Source organism: Pan troglodytes, chromosome 14 (genome assembly GCF_028858775.2).
Source record: "Pan troglodytes isolate AG18354 chromosome 14, NHGRI_mPanTro3-v2.0_pri, whole genome shotgun sequence".
Lineage (NCBI taxonomy): Eukaryota > Metazoa > Chordata > Mammalia > Primates > Hominidae > Pan > Pan troglodytes.
The window spans coordinates 55,296,552-55,321,068 of NC_072412.2; the positions used below are offsets into that span (position 1 = coordinate 55,296,552).

A 24,517-nucleotide genomic window follows, 5' to 3' on the forward strand; every position below is an offset into this window, starting at 1 on the left:
AAATAACTGGTTAATTGATAAGGAGATACTAATCAAAACCACACTCATTTTAATCATGGAGAAATCCTAAGGAACTCAGAACACACTGCTCCCCCATCTAAGATAGTGGTTTGTCTAAAAAACAGACAAAACACGGGGCTGCTTCTAGTTGGAGGACCAGAATCCCACTAATTTTTTCCTTCTTAGAAGCCCTTGAGGTACCCGGATCCCTGAGGCAGACAGTCTAAAAAAACACCCAAACAATCCATTTGACAGAGGGAAGCTGTGGCATAAATATGTAAAGAGACTTATTTCAAGTTATATGGCAAGTTTGTGACAGTACTAGAACCAACTCCCCCACAGTGCTTTAATATAAATTTACTAATCTATTTTTATTTTTATTTTTTTTTTGAGACGGAGTCTCGCTCTGTCACCCAGGCTGGAGTGCAGAGTGCAGAGGTGTGATCTCGGCTCACTGCAAGCTCCGCCTCCTGGGTTCACGCCATTCTCCCGCCTAAGCCTCCCAAGTAGCTGGGACTACAGGCGCCCGCCACCACGCCCGGCTAAGTTTTTCTGTTTTTAGTAGAGACGGGGTTTCACTGTGTTAGCCAGGATGATCTTGATCTCCTGACCTCGTGATCTGCCCACCTCGGCCTCCCAAAGTGCTGGGATTACAGGCGTGAGCCACTGCGCCTGGGCATTTTTTCTTTCTTTCTTTCTTTTTGAGACGGAGTCTCACTCTGTAGCCAGAGCTGGAGTGCGGTGGCACTTCTCGGCTCACTGCAACCTCCACCTCCTGGGTTCAAGTGTCTCCTGCCTCAGCCTCCCAAGTAGCTGGGATTACAGGTGCCCACCACTATGCCCAGCTAATTTTTTGTGTTTTTAGTAGAGACGGGGTTTCACCATGTTGGCCAGGCTGGTCTTGAACTCCTGACCTCGTGATTCGCCCGCCTTGGCCTCCCAAAGTGCTGGGATTACAGGAGTGAGCCACCGCACCCGGCCAATCTTATTAATCTTACTGCCTCATGAAGTAATTTGTATCTTTCTCTTTGTTTTCCAAATGTTATTACCTTTATATAACCACAAAATGAGTTTTTAGAACCTTATAATTGGTATAAAAGATATAAAGATTTAAATTTTGAAAAACTTTCTTTAAAAAATGAATAGAGGTCTTATGTCCTATAGCCACAATGAACCTGGGAGAAAATATTTCCAGAACAGATATCATAGAATGCCTTCATTTATATTTCCAATATATTTACTCCACACATCATATACATGTTTATCAATTTCAAACCTTAATATTCTTCCTTGAAATGTCTTTTTGAAGGTTATTTTAAAATAGTTGCATTTTTTTCTTATATACTAATAAACCAGAAGAATGGGGGAAATCGTTGCCAAAGTGCTTTATATAATTATAAAATATTAATATGTATCCTATTACTCCTATAGACAAAAGTAACTGTATTGATAAAAAGCTGAAGAGTAGTAATTCTCTAAGTTGCTCAAACTTACTGTGTTATGAACCTGACCACAATGCTAATTTTTAATTATCTTAATAGTAAGAAGATCTGGATTTTAACTTTGCTTCTATCACAACCTACTTCTGTCACCTTGGACAAGACTCCTTAAAATCTGTGGGATAATTTCTTCTCAAGAAACCCTCCCGGCTGGGTGCAGTGGCTCACGCCTGTAATCCCAGCACTTTGGGAAGCCGAGGCGGGCAGATCACCCGAGGTTGGGAGTTTAAGACCAGCCTGACCAACATGGAGAAACCCTGCCTCTACTAAAAATACAAAAACTTAGCCGGGCGTGGTGGTGCATGCCTGTAATCCCAGCTACTAGGGAGGCTGAGGTAGGAGAATTGCTTAAACCCGGGAGACGGAGGTTGCGGTGAGCCATTACACTCCAGCCTGGGCAACAAGAGCGAAACTCTGTCTCAAAATAAATAAATAAATAAATAAATAAATAAATAAATAAATAGAAAGAAATCCTCCCAGTCTGAATATTCTACGGTACTACTGCATTTGTTTTCTCTTAAAATAAATAAATAAATAAACAATAGAATATTCATATAAAGTAGTCAATGAAATGTAAAATCTAAAACATGACATTATGATAAACTAATTTAAGGTTTAAACATGTTAGTACATATTGAACATGTACATTTAAAAACAGAATTTTAACATATGTTTCACATGTCATTAACTAAAGAATAATACAGTATGTCGAATCACAATTATTTCTCATTAAAATTTCAAAGTAACTGCCACAGTAATAACTTCAGGATGTAGTTGTGGAAATCCTAAGAATCATTACAAGATTGAAACAAAATATCTAGGTGACTCAGAAGTCAGTAACCTTTTCCAACTACATGAAATAATATTTCCTAAAGTGGGGTCCACAGAATTACATGGTAATAACACACAAAAAAAGTGTTTCATTGTTAAGAAGTTTAAGAAATGCTGGATTAAATAAAGCTTTAAAATTTATGTAGTGTTGTAAGGGCTCTTAAATTTGCTGTCATGCACTGTGACTTCAAGAGAAGTATTAGTGTTTCCTAAAATGCAATGTCAGGCCAGGCGCAGTGGCTCATGCCTGTAATCCCAGCACTTTGGGACGCTGAGGCAGGTGGATCACTTGAGGTCAGGAGTTCGAGACCAGCCTGGCCAACATGGTGAAACCTCGTCTCTATTAAAAACACAAAAATCCGCTGGGTGTGGTGGTGTGCGCCTGTAATCCCGGCTACCTAGGAGGCTGAGGTGTGAGAATTGCTTGAACTCGGGAGGCAGAGGTTGCAATGAGCTGAGATTGTGCCACTGCACTCCAGCCTGGGCGACAGAGCAAGATTCTGTCTCCAAAGAAAAAAAAAAAAGCTATGTTGTCAATCTCTAGAAGGCTATACAGTGACTTTCACAACCTGATTTTGCAAAGTATGGACTACTGTCTTCTGGAAAATCCTCTTGGAATGCAAACATAGTGAATAAAGAAAAGCAACATACTGTGATCATTTAAAAACAACGTATCCTAGTAATTTTCTGTCTAGTAAGTTGACTTTAAAGAACTTATGTTTCAGAGTTCCAGTGCTCAAATACTCTTCTTCCATCAATCCACTCTTACCTCCACATTCCTCTATTATTTCAGCTATTGTGCTTGCTTCATCACCGGCCATTATCAGAATGTTTTTTAGACCATCTAGAACCACCTGAACCACTTGAGAATCTTTCACTGACAGTAAATTACAGAACGGTGGTATTACATTCTGCTGTACAAGGTACTCAACCTAGACAACAAAAGAGAAGAAATCTTTTATTTATATAATTATCTATTTCCCAGTAGGGTGTCGTGCTACATGGAAGGCTGAGGCAGGAGGCTATCTTGAGCCCAGGAGTTGGAGGCTGTAGTGCGTTATGGTCACGCCTGTGAATAGCAACTGCACTCTAGCCTGGGCAACATAGTGAGACTCCATCTCTTAAAATAATAATAATTATCTTTTCCCCCAAAAAAACACAATACAGTCAGCAACTACTAAACATAAGAGAGCAGCATGCTTTCCAGTATTAACAATCATGACAGTTACAGGTTTTCAAACTCACCTGATCTTTTCTGCCACTTATTGTTAAGTTGCTGATTGCCCAAGCAGCTTCTTTTTGTGTTCCAAAGTCCCCCTGAAGGTTAAAAATGAGATCATAAAATGGACTCTTTATCCAAAAAGTCTTGGTTATTAACAGATTAACAGACACGGTGAACTCATAATATGACCAACCTTAGCAAGCTGATGAATAATCATAGGAATTAATCCAGCATCTATTACAGCTTGAACTTGTTGCTGGTTGCCTGCTGTTATGTTGGAAAGGAACCACACTGCTTCCTATAATTGAACAAAATATAGGGCACCTTTATTTGAAAAATAATACCTTTAATGTCTTTCTAATATATTTTATATAGACAATAACAAAATCACCTGAATTATGTTAAAGAGACTGCACCTAAAAAGTGATTAGGTATACAAAATCTTCCATTTTAAACAAGTTATAAGGAAATTTCCGTTAATTATATTTGGGCTCCAATAACCTGGCATTTATCCATTCATTAATATATAGGCTTACTATAAGCTAGGCATTATTCTAGGAAATGGTGATTTTATAGAAATGAACAAAATAGAAATCTTTATTCATGGAGCTTACATGTCTGTGCATTAGCTTCCTCTAAAAGACAGAAATATACAACTGAATTTCTTTTTTCTTTTCTTTTTTTTTTGAGACGGAGTCTCGCTCTGTCGCCCAGGTTGGAGTGCAGTGGCGTGATCTCGGCTCACTGCAAGCTCCGCCTCCCGGGTTCACGCCATTCTCCTGCCTCAGTCTCCCGAGTAGCTGGGACTACAGGCACCCGTCACCACGCCCAGCTAATTTTCTTCTATTTTTAGTAGAGACGGGGTTTCACCGTGTTAGCCAGGATGGTCTCGATCTCCTGACCTCGTGATCCACCCGCCTAGGCCTCCCAAAGTGCTGGGATTACAGGCATGAGCCACCGCGCCCAGCCACTATACAACTGAATTTCTAAAACTACTTAAAAACTACTTCTAATAAAGGTGATTTCTTTTTTAATTTTAAAAAATATTTACTCACAAGATATAGTCATTCAAGTATTCCATAAAAATTAACCATCTAACTAGTCTAGCATGGGTCTATATAACATAAATATTCTAAAACTAAGGGATTTATAAGTCATAAACACGTCTGTGAGCTGTTTACAGGTTAGTATCACATGTGTATCTTCCTCTTCCACAACTGAATTTGTTTTGCCATCCAACTGCGGTAAGTTGTTAATAATTGCTGAATCTGTGTTTAGAGTACATGGGTGTTCACTATACTATTCTTGCACATTTTTTGTAGATTTAAAAAGTTTCAAACAGAAATGCTGAGGGAAGAAAATCAAGTTGGTAACTTCTACTTCCAGGGTCCTATGATAGTCTCAAAATGCAAGTAACAAATTTTCAAGGCAAAAAATTTTTGAAGTAACTAATTGCTTGCTGAAGTTGAGATGGCATTTCTATGAAATTTTCCTCTACCCCCACGATACCCTCACTTAAAAGCATACTACATCACAGGCCGGAACCTTTCTCTGCTGACTTCTGCCCAGCTTCCTCACTTCTCAGTTGTTTCCAATTATGGAATATATTCATTTAGCTAAAAAAAAAAAAAAAAAATCACCTATATTGTTAAAAATTTCTTTAGTAAAAGTAACTGGCCCAGAGTCTGAAAGTCTCTAGCTTCTTTGTCTTCACTGGAACAAATGTATCTATAAAATGTGTTTTTTGACACCATACTTTTCTATAAGAACCCAACAGTCAAATTATACTCAAGCAACTATATAAATATAGTTATGATGACGAAGAAGAAATGATCAGTTCTGCTGGGTTTGGGTGATGGTAGTATATTAGGCAGATAAAACTTTAGTAAACTAAATGTAAATTTATTTCTTTTTCTTTTCTTTTTTCCTTTTTTTTTTTTTTTTTTTTGAGACAGAGTCTCGCTCTGTCGCCCAGGCTGGAGTGCAGTGGCACAAACTTGGCTCACTGCAAACTCCACCTCCTGGGTTCATGCCATTCTCCTGCCTCAGCCTCCTGAGTAGTTGGGACTACAGGCGTCTGCCACCACACCCGGCTAATTTTTTGTAATTTTAGTAGAGACGGGGTTTCACTGTGTTAGCCAGGATGGTCTCAATCTCCTGACCTCGTGATCTGCCCGCCTCGGCCTCCCAAAGTGCTGGGATTACAGGCGTGAGCCACCATGCCCGGCCAACTAAATGTAAATTTAAACCACAATGAGACACGACTTCACATCTACTAGGATGTCAGTAATTTTTTTTAACAGAAAATAAACGTTGGCTAGGATGTGGAGAAATTAGAATTCTAGTAACACTGCTGGTGGGAACGTAAAACAGTGCAGCTGCAATGGAAAACGGTTTGGTGGTTCCTCAAAAAGCTAAACCCAGAATTAACATATGATCGAGCAATTCTACTCGCAGTTATATATCCAAAGAAATTGAAAGCGGGAACTCAAATAGGTATTTGTATGCCAATGTTCACTGCAGCATTCTTCGTAATAGTGAAAAGGTGGAAACAACCCAAGTGTCCATCAACAGAAGAATGTAAAAACAAAATGTGGTGTATACATACAATGGAATATTTATTCAGCCATACAAAGAATAAAGTTCTGACACATGCTGCAAAATGAATGAACCCTGAAAACATGCTAGATGAAATAAACCAGGCATGAAGACTTATTACATACTAGTAAGTACATATTACACAATTAATAATAAACTTGTCTATGAAGCTTGAAATCTTAAAAAGAGTAATTTTTTATGATCCTTGAATTTAGGCACCTCGTCTTTGGGTCCAAACTAATTTTGCTGGGAGATCAAAATTTTTATGATCGGTTTGTTTAAAAAAATACCAGCCCATTCAAATGGCAGATTTTGTCTGCACTTTCAAGTGGCTACTAATTTAATGATTGTTGCTATGCTCAGTCTACTTAAATAGAAACACAGGTAGTCTAAAAATGTTTTTTACTCTGTGATGACCAGGGAAGCACCTACCAGAAGCGATTAAAAGTTGAAAAAGGCTGGGCGCGGTGGCTCACGCCTGTAATCTCAGCACTTTGTGGGGCTGAAGCAGGCGGATCACAAGGTCAGGAGTTCGAGACCAGCCTGGCCAATATGGTGAAACCCCGTCTCTAAAAATACAAAAATTAGCTGGGCGTGGTGGCGGGCACTTGTAGTCCCAGCTTCTCGGGAGGCTGAGGCAGGAGAATCGCTTGAACCCAGGAGGCAGAGGTTGCAGTGAGCCGAGATCGTGCCACTGCACTCCAGCCTAGGCAACAGACAGACTCTGTCTCAAAAAAAAAAAAAAAAGTTGAAGAAAAACATTTGCAGAGGTGATTTAAAATAATTCTCATCTACGCTGCAGTGGCTTTTAAGAAAAACATACAAGTAGCAATAGAAACAAGGAGACAGTTAAAAATGAGACATAGAAAGAAATAGCATAATGAGGACATTATATGCCTTACCTTATTTATCTTCTCTTTTGGGTGTGATAAGAGATTTGGGAAGTGTGACAGGACATCACAATTGAGAACAACCTGGGTCTGCTCGTCGGTGCCAGTCACTATGTTGCCAACTGCTCTGAGGGCTGCTGTCTAGGGTGGGGATAAAATGTTTTCTATAAATTTATTTGCTTATAAGACTAATTCTATATTTTTCATAATCCTGAGAAAAAGTAAAAATGCAAGGCATAAATAACACTTATTTCATCCTTTCACAAAGCACCAAGCAGTCTGAGAGCTATTCTGAATTTTAAATAGTCTCTTGTGAAAAACTGAAACTTTATGAAAAAAAAAATTGTGTGAAAATTGGTTGGAAAAAGATTCATAAAATAAAAGGAAATTAAAATTTTAGAAGAAGTCCAGTTTCTTAAGGCTGGGCATGGTGGCTCATTCCTATAATCCCAGCACTTTCGGAGGCCGAGGCGGGGGGGATCACCTGAGGTCAGGAGTTTAAGACCAGCCTGGGCAACATAGTGAAACTCCATCTCTACTAAAAATACAAAAATTAGCTGGTGTGATGGTGCATGCCTGTAATCCCAGCTACTCTGAAGGCTGAGGCAGGAGAATCACTTGAACCTGAGAGGCAGAGGCTGCAGTGAGCAGAGATCGCGCCACCATACTCCAGCTTGGGCGACAGAACAAGACTCCATCTCAAAAATATATATAATATTTTAATAAACGCCTGGAATGGGCACACACTTCCACCTAGAAAGTCACTTTGGTAAAGCAGGATGAACAGATCTAGCAAGTGCCTACCCCTAATTAGAGTGGGAGAGAGAAAGAAGAAATGCAATTAGGTTATTGCAATTATTTGGGGGAAAGATAGAGTCTTGAACTAAATCTGTTTTTCTAGATAGATAAGGAGAGACAGATTTGAACCTATATAAGAAGAATTGAAATGATTTTGTAATGGAATGGGAATTGCAAGGAGGAATCAAAATTTCTAGCTTAGGCCATGCTGTTCACTGAAGGTAGACAAGGAAGAAGAGCAGGTTTGTGGGAGATGATCGTTTCATTTCTGTCTAGTTAACCACGGAAAGCTTGAAGGAGTTCTTAGATGATATGTACAAAGGGTCAAGAACAATTGGCTATACAAGTGTGGAACTCAGCAAAGAAACTGGGTGAGATAAAGATTTGGAAATCAACAAAATCAGGCTCAGGGACTAGCAGAAGAAATGTGGAAGATAAGCACTTACAGATAGAATTAAAGCCTAGTTGTACAAGTTAACTGGTTATAGCAAACACAACTGTATACAAATAAGAAAAATTTTAAAATACTTACTTGAACTTTGACTTCCTGATGGCTCAGAAGGGGCACAAGAAAGGGCACAACTCCTGAATCAATAACCATCTGTATCTGCTCATTACCTCCATCTGTCAAGTATGACAGAGCCCAAACAGTGTCTACAAGAATCTACAGGAAACACAAAAGAAAAACCATTTTACATATTTGTTTGAATGCTTTACTTGTTCAACACACCTCAGGAGTAGTGACAGAAAAAGTAACCAAATTTCAAGTTTTAGCTTAGTGGCAAAAATATCTGCTTAGCTGATTAATCTATTAAGTAGAAAGTACCTTATCTTTCTTTCAGTGCCTACCTCAGATCTTTCTTCACAGAAAATGAGACACAGAAGTCTGGGAAAACTTCTATTCCCACTTCTGCATTTATGTATCAGACAGATGAATTTAAAAACAGGCAGAAAAGTAATTCTCCCTGCCCTCACAAATTAGCTACCTAATAATCCCACAGAAAAACACTATTTACAAGAATGAGGCCAACACACCATACTGTTTCAAGTTCAGAAGAGAACAGAAAGGTCATCTATTTACTCTACTGATTTTCCAACATATTTAGCAATGCAATTTTTCAGGCTACTAAAGTAAACCAATAAAAGAAATGACTTGGCACTTTAACTTCATCTGGGGAAAAAACTGTTTGAAAATCTCCTGAAATGTGTCCCAACTGAAGTATAAACCTGGAGTATAAACCATGCCCTAGGCCCATCCTAACTTTGCAACCACATAGAAGAAAACAGGCTTAGTGATCTGGTGATTCATTCAAGGTCAAAGATCTTGTATGTGGCATTGCTTAGTGTTGTCACAGAGGAATATAAGCACTGGTTGTAGCTTATGCAAAATCAAGATGTTTCCTATTAAGTCATCCAAATTGAAGACATCACATCTTTTTGCCCTAAAATAATAGCAGGCACCTGAATTCACATACCCTTCAAAAAAGGATATAGATGAATAAATAAAATAGAACTACACATATAACCCACACCCCTTCAGCATTACTAACAGTCAGAGAACACTAAAAATTTCCATTATCTGTAAGAGGAGAAAAAATTAAATTCTAGCTTTTGTCTGGACCTCTTGCCTCAAGACTGTGTAAAAGAGAGGACAGAAGCTGGGCCTAAGAGCTGAGCCCACCTACCAGCCCATTTCCCACTCTGGAAGTGAGGAGGCCTCCCCGCTGGAGGTGTCTGCAGATGCTGGGTCTGAGAACAAAGTCTGGCTACTGCCCACCCTGGCAGTAACAGTAACTAGATTTACCTAGAAACAGGGGTCTCAAAGCATAACACCAATATGTGTAGGCTACAATGGAAAATAACCCTTCATACCAAGATCCAGGAAATTCTCAAAAGAGAAAAGACAGTCAACAGATGCCAATATTGAGATGACACACATATTGGAATTATCTGACAAGGACTTGATAAGATTTTAAAGTAACTATCATAAAAATGCACTGGTGAACAATTATGAACACATTTGAAACAAATTTAAAGTGGGAATTCTCAGCAAAAAAACCCGACATGATAGAAGGGGGAAAAAAAATAAATGAACCCAAAGATACATCAATAGAAATCATCCAAACTGAATAACAGAAAAAAAAAAAGATTAAACAGAAATTAACTCTCAGGAACTTCCAGCACAATAACAATAGATCTAATATTTGTGTCTTCAGAGTCCCTACAAGGAAAGGCGGAGCTGAAAAAAATATGAAGAAATATGTTCCAAATTTGGCAAAATAGATAAGTCTAGAATCAGATTAAAAAATGGGAGGTTGAGGCAAGAAGAGAAAATAGAATAAGCTCATGCATCATTGCACAGGTAAGAGACAGAAGTAAAAAAATATATCATTTAAAACTGTCAAAACAGATAGTAAGAGAGCATTAAAAAGGTGTAAGAATAAAGGTAACCACTAGAACAAAAATACAAACTTCCCCAAATACCAAAAGAAAATTGAAAAAGACAAAAGTATGCTTAGCAGAGAAAAAAAAAAACACAGGGACATTATTTCACAAAATGACAGTTCAAATCAATCTATCAACCTATGTGAATGGGCCTAACTAACCTATTAAAAAAAAAAAAAGATTTTCAAATTGGCCCTGGCTCTCAAAACAAAACCCAATTCCACGCTGTATACAAGAGACACACATAAAACAAAGAATTTGGAAAGGCTAAAAATAAAGGGATGAGCAAAAGTATGCCAAGTAAATGATAAAAAGAAAGCTGAGGTTGTAACCCTGTTAAAAGACCAGTAGAATTTAATCTAAAAAGAATTACAAAGAAAAAAGGATACTTTACAAAGTTAAATCCCACAATGTATCATGAAAATACAACAGTTATAAACATCTATTAACCAAATAGCCCTGCAATCAGTTTTAAAGCAGAGAACACACACACACACAAATATATGTAAAAACATACTAATAATAGGAGGTTTTAACATACTACTGTCATATGAGGGAAGTCAAATAGGCAAAAAATAAAGGTATAACTCTTATGAATATATATTGAACTTTATACCCTGATAATGGCAACTACAACTTGCACATGTACAAATATCATATTAGGTTCAAAGAAAACATCAATAAATTACCTAAGTCAGAAACATTATAAGCCTATCACAAGGCAATAAACTTATACATTAATAAAATGAAAACCAAAAAGGCTTTTCTATATAGAAATTTAATAGCCTTATATTAAACAGCTCTTAGGTGAAACACACACACACACACAAAACAGAAAAACCCAACAACAAAATTTCTATTTTTCTTTTCTTTTTGAGACAGAGTCTCACTCTGTCACCCCGGCGGGGGTGTAGTAGCACAATCTTGGCTCACTGCAATCTCTGCCTCCTAAGTTCAAGTGATTCTCCTGCCTCAGTGCCCCGTGTAGCTGGGATTACAGGCGCGTGCCATCACAGTCAGCTAATTTTTGTGTTTTTAGTAGAAATGGGGTTTCACCATGTTGGCCAGGCTGGTCTCAAACTCCTGACCTCAGGTGATCAGCCCGCCTCAGCCTCCCAAAGTGCTGGGATTACAGGCATGAGCCAAAACGCCTGGCCTAAACTCAACAAAATTTCTAAAAAGTTAAAACAAAAATGCCACACATCAGAATCTATGACATTTATTTAAAACAGTGATTAAAGGAAAATTCATAGCCTTAAAAATTTATACAAATTTGTCTGAACCCATAGAATGCACAACAGCAAGAGTGAGTGAACAACAGTGTAAACTATGGATTTTGGGTGATTATGATGAGTCAATGAAAAATACAAAAGTAATGAGATAAAGAATAGAAAAATCATAGATCTAACTAATAAACTGAAACCCTGGTTCTCTGAAAAAAACAAAAAACAAACAAAAAAACAACTAAGAAAAAGTCCTACCTAACTTAATTAGAAAAGAGCAGGGAGGGGGCACAAATACACAAAATCAGAAATGATAAAATAACCCTTAAAATAATAAATTAGAACAAAAAACTACCCTGCACACTTTAATGCAAGTAAACGTAGATGCAATGAATAATTTACTAGAACAAGTTTATAAAAACTGACCTTCTTTAGAAAGAGTGCTTAAACAAGCCAACTTCCATATCAAAAATAAAGAAAATTATCATGAAACTAACTCCACAAAAAAGTACCAAAACCCCAAAGGATTTAAGAGGGAAACTATCAAATCTTCAAAGGTCAGACAGACTCGATGCTATATAAATTGTTCCAGAGTACAGAAAATGAAGGAAGCATAACATTAACACCTCAACTTTAATAAAACAATAAAAGTATAAAACCTAATACATCATGATTATAGCACCATTAACTAACTGTATTAACATAATTAAATTTAATATTAATATTTGTAATTAATGTAAATTACTGCCTAATAAATTGAACAAAAGCTAAACTGCAAACCAATATCACTTATGTGAATGCTGATGTAAAAATCTGAAATAAAATATTATTAACAGAATCACATACTACATTGAGAAACTAACATATAATGATCAAGTGAGATGATTCAAAGAATGCAAGGATGGTTCAATTTTTAAAAATATCATTAATATAAGTTTTATTAATAGATTTAAGGAGAAAATAATAGAATTTTCTCTACAGACACTGAAAAATTCATTACATTTTTTCAGTGTCCTTGATAGAACACCCAAAAAAGGAATGTATAGATATTTCTCTAACATAAAACATCTATAGTTCAGACAAAATGTAGATACAATTTAAAAAAATTGATAAATTTGATTATATACAAAAAGTTCACATGGCAAAACATCATAGTCAAAGACAAAAGACAAACTAGGGATGTATTTTAAGTATGGCAGAACTAATATCCTTAATATATAAAGAACTCTTAAAACCTAAGAAAAAGACCAAAAATCCTACAGAAAAACAGACAGTAAATATGACTAGTCTGTTCGCAAAGATACAAATTAAAATGGCCCTTAAACAAATGAAATAATGTTCAACGTCATTCATAAAAAGTAAAATGCAAATTAAAACTGAGATACTGTTTCTCACCTATCAGATGAGCAAAAATTTTAAATGTGACAACACACTCTATTGGCAAGGATACTGAGAAAGTCACTTTCACTTTTGAATGCATACTGCATACACTACATAATAGATAAAGGAGTCGAAAAATGTCATTTAAAACTATCAAAACAGTAAAAAAGAAAAGATATAAGAATAAGGGCAACCACAATAAAGGCAACCACTAGAACAAGAATACAAACCTTCCCAGATATCAAGGCAAAATGGCACAACCCTTACAGCAGGGAATTTGGCAGTATGCAACGAAATTACAAATGCATTCACTCTTTGACCCAGCAATCCTGCTTCTAAGAATATACCCTGAAGATATACCTCCAATAATATGAAAACACACAATAGTCATTGGTATAATACTTTTACATTTGCAAAATTCAGGAAATGGCCTAAATGCCTATCCATAATAGTGTGTTTAAATAAACTGTGTCCACAAAACAGAATCCTGTGCAAAACGACATGATGCCTTAAGATGTTTCTCCATTACATGGTCACTACTATTAGCAGAAAACTATTTTTTTTTTTCTAACTAATATAATAATGAAATTGTAGACTGAGCTCAACTAATGGTTTTCAGTGGGGTCTCCATGACAATATCTCAAAGGCTGGGAGAAGATAAGCTACAGCTGGGTGTTAGGCACCCTGAAACTGCAGATACTTGTAGTCTCTAATTTTTTATTTTTAGAGATGAGGTCCCAGTATGTTGCCTAGGCTGGGCTTGAACTCCTGGGCTCAAGCGATTTTCTTGCCTTTGATCTATATTAGCCTTTGAGCTATCAACCTAAAATAAAAATTTGACCATTTATTCTCTGGCTCCTTATCTACTACATAAAAAGGGTATGCAGTTCTTTAGACAAGACTATATGATCTAGAACCTATTAAATCTCTGCCTTATTTTTTCCCCACTATTTGTTCCACATTTTATGCTTCTATCACACTTTAATTTTATTTAATTATTATTTTTTTAACACAGCATCTCGCTCTGTTGCCCACGTGGGAGTGCAGTGGCGTGATCTCGGTTCATTGCAACCTCCACCTCCCCGACTCAAGCGATTCTCCTGCCCCAGCCTCCCAAGTAGCTGGGATTACAGGCACGCATCATGATGCCCAGCTAATTTTTGTATTTTTAGTAGAGACGGGGTTTTGCTATGTTGGCCAGGCTGGTCTCAAACTCCTGACCTCAAGTGATCCGCTGTCCTCAGCCTTCCAAAGTGCTAGGATTACAAATGTGAGCCACCGTGCCCAGCCATCATCATACATACTACTTTTAAAAACTCCTTTGTTGGTTCTTCTTCCCTTGCTGCCATTCCTGAAACGCCAGGAATTCCTAAGTTACATTTTTAGCCCTCCTTCCGAAATACAGCCTCCCCCAGGTGATCTCATTCAATGCCCAGGTTTTCATCAATCCCTTAAATACTGACGAATCCAAAATCTGTATTGTCTTTTGCTTTTGGAAAATACCGCCACTGAGGAACAACAAGTTCCAAGTTCTACTCACTTTATTTCCTAACACTCAAAAGTTTTTTCTCCCTTAACGATTCCTATTATTGCAATTTAGTAATAGTCCATGCCTTCATCAACTTCCCTAAACCTATTATGATAGCAAAATACATCTACCTACAGTCAAACTTTCCCTACTTCAAACCTTCCATACCTTTTCTGTGTTGTCTGTTACAGATAATTTTATCTGTATAAAACAGAAATATCATTTCTCGATTTAAAAAATCTACAATGACTCTGCAGTCATTACAAGATAAACTTAAAACTCTTTAATATAGAATCAAAAACTCATATAAAAAATTAGCAGGGAGTGGTGGCATGCACTGTAATCCCAGCTACTGGAGAGGCTGAGGCAGGAGAATCCCTTCAACTCGGGAGGCGGAGGTTGCAGTGAGCCTAGATCGTGCCACTGCACTCCAGCCTGGGTGACAGAGCAAGACTCCATCTCGGAAAAAAAAGAAAAAAAAAAAAAAAGAATCAAAGACTCTGCAAATTAACTGCTTAGCGAACGTATTAGATTATTATCTACATGTATTCTCTTAAACCTCCATGTATTCTTGAGTTCTTAATATCTTCCCCCGTGTTCTTGAAATGACTTTCTCTCAACCTGTGAAAATCCTATTCATCCTAGTTATATGACATGAGACAAATTACTTAAGTACCTCTGCTTCTTTTACAACGTTTGTAGATGATGGAGATAATGAGAGTACCAATCTCACAAGACTTTTGTAAGAATTAAATGGGTTAACATAGCAAAAGTGCTTAAAACAGTGCCTGGCAGATTTTAAACTCAATAAATGGTAACTATGAACACTATAATCTTTGACTCTGTCCCCACTTCTGTCTCCTTATAATGCTCGTCTCAAATGTTACTTTGTCAACGAAGCTTTCTGCTTCGCTAGCAAAATTATCTGTGCTTCCATAATATAGCACTTTGGTCATTGCTCTATCTTACTTTTTTTCTTGTTGGCTTTCATACCATGTTTTATGTTTATGTGCTTATGGTAAGATTTTTTTTTTTTCCACTGTGAGCCTATGGATTATACTGAATATGTGATCATGGTATGAAAAAGCACAGGCCTTGGACCTGGCTTCAGTTCTCAGGTATGGCTCTCATTCATTGCATGACCTTAGAAAGATTATTTAACTTTACTGAGTTTCAATCTCTGTATTTGTAAAATAGAAGAATAAAACTTATCTTACAAGGATACTGGTAAGATAAAAGGAGTCTACAGAGAGATCCAGCACAGCAATTTCTTGACATAAGTTCTTTCCTTTTAACTCTTTTTACATCTTTAATGTTAAGGTCTTAGAAGGCACGGTCTCTTTATGTCTTATCACTGAGTGTACAATTCATGGCACAATTCTGGCTTTAAGTGGAATAATTTGTGAGTGTTTGCTAAACTTGACTAATATACCTGTAACTACAGTACACTGCCACTTTAATACCCCAGCTTTCACATAAACACAACCAACAGATGGTGAAAGCTTTTATTTGCCTATAATTAATTCTATAATGTTCTGGGGGAAAGTCCTGAGGCAAACAGCAGATATTTTGCTTATTCCCCTTTTAATCTTTGCTGTCAGAAAGCTTACAACTAAACTTAACTTTCAACAGCAACAACTAAACTTCTGTATAAATTTTACTTTTTCCTTTACAGATATTATCTTATATGTCTTTTGTTAAGTCACTTTATATCCATTTTGGAAATAAGACGGCATATAAACATGTTTTACTTCATTTTAATGACATTTTAGGCTGTGTCAAACACGAAGTGACTTTAGCTACCTTTAAAAGATTCCATCCTAAGAGCTTAAAATCTGCAAATGAGCTAGAGTAATGTGATACAATTTTTATATACAAATTCTATTGCCTTGTGAGAAAGGTAAGCAAAGATGTATTTCTTTGTCCCAATGATAAATTACACACAATTCACAATTCTGCCACACATATACACATATATATGTACATGTTATGTGTATGTAGATAAAGATAAGATTACAAAAACACAAATATACAACAAATCAGAAAGAGATGTTAGTTAGAATAAAAGAAACTGGATCAACACTAGTCACCAAAATTTATCCACTGTTTTACTCCATGGAAAAGTAACAATTTACCTTACTGCATTTAGGAGAATTTTCAGATTGCCTAGATAGTATCAAACTTGCCAGAATGTTGACAGTAAATGCTTCACTAAATCTGAATATAATGAAAAAAAATCACCTAAAAATGCCTTGCATTTAAAACTATATATTCTTCTATACTATATCTAAAAAGACTGTAGCATAAAAAGGCAGCATGGTTTTGTGACAAGTACCCAAGACCTGTTATGAGAAGACTTTAATTTGAATATTGACTCTGACCCTTACTAGCTCTTCCACTTCAGATAAGTCATTTAATCTCTCTCTGAGAGTCCGTTTCTTCTTATTCTATAAAATGGGGGGAATAATATCTAGCCTATCTGTTGTAAGAACCAGTGAGATTTTTTTAAAAAAGTAAGGTGTTTCATGAGGTTTTACCGCTTTACAAATATTAAGGTTTAAAAACACTACTTAATAATGACAGAAATAAACTACATATGCAGTAATTTCTCAAAAGTGAGCATTTTTGCTGTCTGGCTGTTACTGCTTACAGATTTAAGCTATAAACCTAATTTAAGCTTAATCCTATTTCTGAAAACTGTAAATACATTGTAGAAACTTGACAAGTTGATAAAATGTATGCTGACACTTACATAAAAACCCTTTCTGTCCCATCAAGAGCAAAATCCCACATTTAAGCTGCTTCTTAACTTACGTTTATATCTGTATGGTATATGAGGACACATAAAGCTGGCAAAATCTGAGGAAAGAAAATAAACAATACTTAACATTAGTTAATTAATATGTCTGTAAAAATAAACAACTTTGACATAAAAAGCGGTAAATATGGTTTGTAGGGCGAGAAAGACAATGTTAAATTTGTCTGAATATCTTTTAGGAAAATGAAAACCTGATAAATTCAATCTAAAAAAACCAAAAACATATCTCAAATGTTAAACTGAAATATGTTCAATTAACAAGTTAAAATATCCAAATAAATCTGGCAGAAGTTAATGTACCTTAAAATAAAAACATTTGTTTTTAATAACCTTCTTTATGGCATAAAATGTCAAGTGGAAAAAATGGAGATGCAAATATACAGTTACAGCTATTTAAGAAAAGCTACACTTAAAACTGCCATAATTGTCTCACTTACCTGCTTAACGTAAAAATACGATTTCACTTAATAAGCTACTTAAGTCAAATTAAAGTTTTCAACTTCACCTTTAGTCAAGAAAATTCGAACCAGTACAAAGTACAAAGCTTTGCTTGTTAAATTCAGGCCCCAGAGATATCTTTTTAAAATATGGGAGAAAGGGAGCAGGGGGTTGTAGGAAATCACACAAAATAACTTTGCATAGCAACAAAAAGTAGCAGGTACTAGAGAAAGATGTCCATTATAAAGATACACAGTTGGCCAAGTGTGGTGGCTCATGCTTGTAATCCCACCACTTTGGGAGGGTGAGGTGGGTGGACTGCTTGATGCCAGGAGTTCAAGACCTGCTGGCCAACATGGTGAAAACCCATTTCTACTAAAAATACAAAAATTAGCCTGGCATGGTGGCACATGCCTGAGACATGAGAATCGCTTGAACCCCGGATGTGGAGGCTGCAGTGGGCAAAGATTGTGCCACTACACTCCAGCCTGGGAAACAGAGCGAGACTGTCTCAAAAAAAAAAAAAAAAAAAAAGAGATAACACAGTCAACAGTGAATAAAGGTTATGTAGGATTTTTTTTTAAATGCAAAGCACAAGGATCTATTTACATATCAAATGTAAATAAAAAAGTTTTTACTTTGTTTTAATTAGTAGATTTAACAAAAAATATGTCACACTTTTAAGAACTCCAATTTTGTCAGTAATAAATTGGAGTTAGGCCGTGGGGGCAGTGGCTCACACCTGTAATCCCAGCACTTTGGGATACTGAGGTGAGCAGATCACTTCAGGTCAGCAGTTTGAGACCAGCCTGGCCAACACAGTGAAACCCCATCTCTACTAAAAATACAAAAAGTAGCCGGGTGTGGTGGCGCTGGCCTGTAATCCCAGCTACTCAGGAGGCTGAGGCACGAGACTCGCTTGAACCCAGGAGGCAGAGGCTGCAGTGAGCTGAGATCATGCCACTGCACTCCAGCCTGGGCAATAGAACAAGACTGTCTCAAAAGAAGAAGAAGAAGAAGAAAAAAAATCAATTGGACTTAAAGCAAACTCATTCAAGAACATTTGCATGTAAGTATACTAGTTTTGCCTGTAGCAACCCCCTTTTATAGCTTTAAACCAACAATGCAATACAGTAATAAAACTTTGAGATTGTTTTCCTTTTGTATTTTTCTCTCTGAATTTTTATATTTTCTTTTTATGCAGATAATCAAAAAAATAGGCATTAGGATGAACTGACATTCTTTCAGGTACAGTAAGACACTCAACTTTTATTTCATAGGAGTAATTAAATATGGTACGTTACTTTTAAAATCTTACACCTGCGGCTGGGCGTGGTGGCTCAGGCCTGTAATCCCAGCACTTTGGGAGGCCGAGGCGGGCAGATCACGAGGTCAGGAGGTCGAGACCATCCTGGCTAACATGGTGAAACCCCGTCTGTACTAAAAATACAAAAAAATTAGCCAGGCGTGGTGGCGGGTGCCTGTAGTCCCAGCTACTCAGGAGGCTGAGGCAGGAGAATGGCGTGAACCCAGGAAGTGGAGCTTGCCGTGAGCCAAGATCACGCCACTGCACTCCAGCCTGGGCGACAGAGCAAGACTCCGTTATCAAACAAACAAACAAACAAACAAACAAAAAACTCACACCTGCAATGAAATCAGTATATGTATTATTTTGTCCCCTGTACATGAATTCCTGAAGTACAAACATAGGGAAAATATACCATCTGGCCTTTACAATTCTTCATTTACCTCCTGAACTGTCTCCATAGGCGGTGGGGGATCCTTATTCCTGCAGAGATTGACAATGACCCATGTGACGTTCCGAAGGAAGGTGATGGGGATGGAGGGACTGATGAAGGACAGAAGAGGTTTGACAACTCCCAGTGATATGACATAATCTCTACATTGAGGACCATCACCTACAGAAATGAAAATTGTATTTAAAAAAAACTTACATTCAGGATGAGAAAGTCTGAAATGTATGCAATGGCTCATGTGGGAACACTGACGTTCTATGTTTCCTCACCATTAGTCAAAGGCATCAAGTGTTGTTTCACCAGATTTTGATTTGGGGAACATAAATTTAACCTACCAATGCTAACAGCAAACTGTATATCCTTTTCAAAGAGTATCAGCTTAAGTCAGTACTTATGAGGCAAGAAGAGAGTCAACACACATTAAATTCAGAGGAAACATAGTATGTAATGGCTATGCCAATGTAGGAAAAAAGTTAATTTAGATTCTTAAGAGGATTCCTTTCAAACCACTTACCTATAATGTTTCCCAAAGCCCATACTGCTTGTTCACAAACATTCTGATGTGGTGAACGAAGAAGTCTCAGAAAAAGAGGTACTGCATCTGTAATAAAGAAAAACTAATATTTATACTAGCAACATGTTGAAGAGTTTACAGATTTCAGATCAAAGAAATTGATCAAATACACAGCCTGGCATATTGTAGCTGGAAGAACAAATGTGGCAAATATCTTTACCCTAAAAAGAATCAATTTCAGTATTTTCCCCTAGTAATAGTCAAGTACCGTAACCAACTGGCAGTATCTAAAGGTTGCTATCATACCATTAACTAAAAGAAAGCAACGGCATGAAATCCTTCCTATAATCCATTAAAAAAAAAAAAAAAAAGAGTTTCTACCCCAAACATGTAACCTTAAAATGTAATGCTTTAGTCTACAAAATCTCAATTCCTGATACGGCGATTAACCAAAGAACTGATTAATCTCATATCAGGTCTATCTTATACTTTAAAATAATTTCTCATAATCCTTACTCTTTACAGAATTTATACATTATACCCATTTCCAGCATAAGCTAGATCACTTTTTAAAAATTTCAATCAACTGTGCACTACCTCATTTTTTTTTTTGCTGTATCTGTGTATTACTTGTATTATTTACTTAAAATTTAAATTAAAATTCAGTTTTAACAACTTTACGGAGATATAATTACAATAAATTTACATTTAAGTGTGTAATTCAATGACATTTCATATTTATACAGAGTTGTGAGGACATCACCACAATCTAATTTTATAACATTTCCAGGACCTCAAAAGAAATCTTGGCTGGGTATGATGGCTCATGCCTGTAATCCTAACACTCTGGGAGGCCGAGGCAGATGGATCACCAGGTCAGGAGTTCAAGACCAGCCTGGCCAAGATGGTGAAACCCTGTCTCTACTAAAAATATAAAAATTAGCCGGGCGTGGTGGTGGGCGCCTGTAATCCCAGCTACTTTGGAGGCTGAGGCAGAGAACTGCTTGAACCAGGGAGACGGAGGTTGCAGTGAGCCAAGATCGTGCCACTGCACTCCAGCCTGGGTGACAGAGCAAGACTCCGTCTCAAAAAAAAAAAATATCATACTCAGCCGGGCACAGTGGCTCACACCTATAATCTCAGCACTTTGGGAAGCGAGGCGGGCAGATCACGAGGTCAAGAGGTTGAGACCATCCTGGCCAACATAGTGAAACCCTGTCTCTACTAAAAATACAAAAATTAGCTGGACATGGTGGTGTGTGCCTGTAGTCCCAGCTACTTGGGAGGGTGAGGCAGGAGAATTGCTTGAACCCAGGAGACAGAAGTTGCAGTGAGCTGAGATCACGCCACTGCACTCCAGCCTGGCGACAGAGCGAGACTCCGTCTTAAAAAAAAAAAAAAAAGAAAAAAGAAAAAAAATCTCATACTTAAGGCAGTCATTCCACATTTGTTCCTCTGCCACACATTCCCCAAGCGGCAGGCAACCATTAAATATCTGCTTTCTGTCTTTACAGATTTGCCTGTTCTGGACATTTCATACAAATGAAATCATACTGTGTTTTTTGGGGGGTCTGACTTCACTTAACATTCTTCAGGTTCATCCATGTGGTAACAGGTATTGGTACTTCATTCTTTTTTACTGCTGAATTGTATTCCATTGTATACACCACATTCACTTTATCCACTCATCGGTTAATGAACATTTGGGTTAGTTATGAATAACATTGCTGTGAATATTTATGTACAAGTGTTTGTATGAATATGTTTTCATATCTCTTGGTTTCGCCTAGGAGTAGAACTGCTGGGTCACATGATAACTTTTTTTTTTTTTTGAGATGGAGTCTCGCTTTGTCACCCAGGCTAGAGTGCAGCGGCACGATCTCGGCTCACTGCAAGCTCTGCCTCCCGGGTTCACGCCATTCTCCCGCCTCAGCCTCCCAAGCAGCTGGGACTACAGGCGCCCGCCACCATGCCCGGCTAATTTTGTTTTTGTATTTTTAGTAGAGACAGGGTTTCACCATGTTAGCAAGGATGGTCTTGATCTCCTGACCTCGTGATCCACCCGCCTCGGCCTCCCAAAGTGCTGGGATTACAGGCGTGAGCCACTGCACCCAGCCTTTGTTTTTGAGATAGAGTCTCACTCTGTCGCCTGGGCTGGAATGCAGTGTGCAGTCTCGGCTCACTGCAACCTCTGCCTCCCTGGCTCAAGCGATCCTCTCGCCTCTGTCTCCTGAGTAGGTGCGACTATAGGCATGCGCCACCATGCAATGCTAATTTTTAAATATTTTGTAGAGACACGATTTCATCATGTCACCTAGGCTGTTCTTGAACTCCTGAACTCAAGTGATCTGCTTGCCTTAGCCTCCCAAAGTGCTGGGATTAGAGGCATGAACCACCTGTGGGTCTGGTGAGAATAGTATTCTCAATACATGATTCAATGTAACTTACTGCCATATCACATGCTACTTAAAATCACCTTGATTACCACACCCAAAATTAGCTAAGTGTCCCATACTATAATAACGTACGTGGTGATTTCTAGTACTTTTCTAAAGAGCTTGTGTTAGTGTCATTTAACAATAATTATTAGCCCATCTTGAGGAAAGGAAAATTTAAAATATGTCATAAGCTAAAAGGCAGAAGCCATTCAGCATCTTGAAGATATCAGAAACGGAATTTAAAATCCTGTTATCACAGCATGATGTCTACTCCAAAAGATAAAACTCTACTCTTCTTTTAATAACCACAATTAAAATTTTTTCATGATAAATTAATGACGGCTATGAAAAAGATATCGGTCATCAAAAGTAACTTATAAAAGTCATCATTTAAAAAATGTTACAAGATAAAATTTCTTTATTACAAAACTCTACTTCCTTGCCATCATTAAAACATAAAAAGTTCAGACAGTAAGGAATTTACTTACTAGACTGCACAACAGCTTGAGTCTGTGCAGAAGTTCCCGATGCTATGTTAGTTAATGCCCAAGCAGCTTCAAACTGTAATGAAGGACTGTAAAAAAACAATAACACATCTTTTTAGACACATAACTACCACTTAAAGAATCTTAAGACTGATAAGATATGGCTATTCTTTGCCTTGTCCTTGAATTTCACCTTGTTATAATCCAATTGCCTGCTAGCCAACCCTACTTTTTTTTTTTTTTTTTGAGATGGAGTCTCCCTCCATCACCCAGGTGGGAGTGCAGTGGCGCCATCTTGACTCATTGCAATCTCTGCCTCTGGGGTTCAAGTGATTCTCGTCTCCGCCTCCCAAGTAGCTGGGATTACAGGTGCACATCACCACACCTGGCTCATTTTTGTACTTTTAGTAGAGATAGGGTTTCACTATGTTGGCCAGGCTGGTCCTGAACCCCTGACTTCAGGTGATCTGCCCACCTCGGCTTCCCAAAGTGCTGGGATTATAGGCATGAGCCACTGCACCCAGCAGCCATCTCTACTTAAAAAATCTCTTTGGCTCCCAAAGCCAGTCACTATGAACCTGCTTCTTTATGTCCACTGGTATTACAACATTTAGCCAGTCATTATTTCCCTTGACTTTGACTTCCTCTCCACAGACACATCTAATCAATATATCATGTCGATTTTACCTCTTAAACATTTCTTACATTTATATAATCACCCCTAATATCAAGTGCTAGTTGAGGCCCTCATCATCTCACTTTAACCACTATCACACGCTCTAGGCTGGTCTTAAAGCTAGAACCCCATCTGTCTCCATTACACCATCTGCTTTACATACTAGGGATATTACAAGGCTGTATAATTTTGTTGAAAAAACAAGATCATTATATTTTCGAATAGTAATGGAAGATCTCACAAAGAAAGTGACAACTGAACTAGCTTTTCAAAGATGGATTTAAAAAGAAAGGCAGTGACAGTGGGAAATAAAACAGGTATCATGCATGGAAGGATCATGATGTGTAGGAACGACAAGGATTAGATCAAGAGAGCTGAAACTAACTAAGAAGCAAGTAACAGGGTGTTTGTGCATGTGTGTGTGTGTTTCAGGATGGGAGTGAGGAGTGTATTCTACAGATATGCTAAGGATGGGGCATTGAAAAAGGGAGGAAAGAAAATAATGTTCAAATCAATGGTATGCAGAATGGCTAAAAAAGGTTAAAGGCTGATATAGGAGAGACCTATTAAAAGACATGTTGGGGCTTACACCTGTAGTCCCAGCACTTTGGGAGGCTGAGGCAGGCAGATCGCTTGAGCCAAAAAGTTCGAAACCAGCCTGGGCAACACGGTGAGACCCCATTTTTACAAAAAATAAAAAAATCAGCCAGATGTGGTGGTACACACCTGTAGTCCCAGCTACTTGGGAGGCTGGGCGGGGGTGGGATGGGGGGATTGCTTGAGCCTAGGAGTTTGAGGATTCAATGAGCTGTGATTGTGTCACTGCACTCCAGCCTGGGTGACAGAGTGAAACCCTGTCTCAAAAAAGACATAAAGGAAAGACCTGTTAAAAGGAAATGATAGATATTAAGTTAGGATAGCTGAAAGAGTACAAATTCCCTTAAGTGGAATACCAAGGATTGGGGGGATTTAGTCAG

At 37.7% G+C, this 24,517-nt stretch overlaps 1 protein-coding gene across 2 annotated transcripts in view; it reads right to left on the reverse strand.

Moving 5' to 3' along the window:
- The window catches only part of KPNA3 (karyopherin subunit alpha 3), a 92,830-nt gene that overhangs the window by 3,180 nt on the left and 65,133 nt on the right, over positions 1–24,517 (reverse strand). For both annotated transcript variants that reach the window (XM_016925292.4, XM_009426958.5), the window contains exons 7-15: positions 22,868–22,953; positions 19,942–20,028; positions 19,420–19,589; positions 17,229–17,273; positions 8,371–8,502; positions 7,053–7,181; positions 3,746–3,850; positions 3,576–3,647; positions 3,100–3,262 (exon numbers count right to left, since the gene is read on the reverse strand). In XM_016925292.4, the coding sequence (XP_016780781.1) occupies positions 3,100–3,262; positions 3,576–3,647; positions 3,746–3,850; positions 7,053–7,181; positions 8,371–8,502; positions 17,229–17,273; positions 19,420–19,589; positions 19,942–20,028; positions 22,868–22,953 (989 nt within the window). The remainder of the gene's footprint in view (positions 1–3,099; positions 3,263–3,575; positions 3,648–3,745; positions 3,851–7,052; positions 7,182–8,370; positions 8,503–17,228; positions 17,274–19,419; positions 19,590–19,941; positions 20,029–22,867; positions 22,954–24,517) is intronic.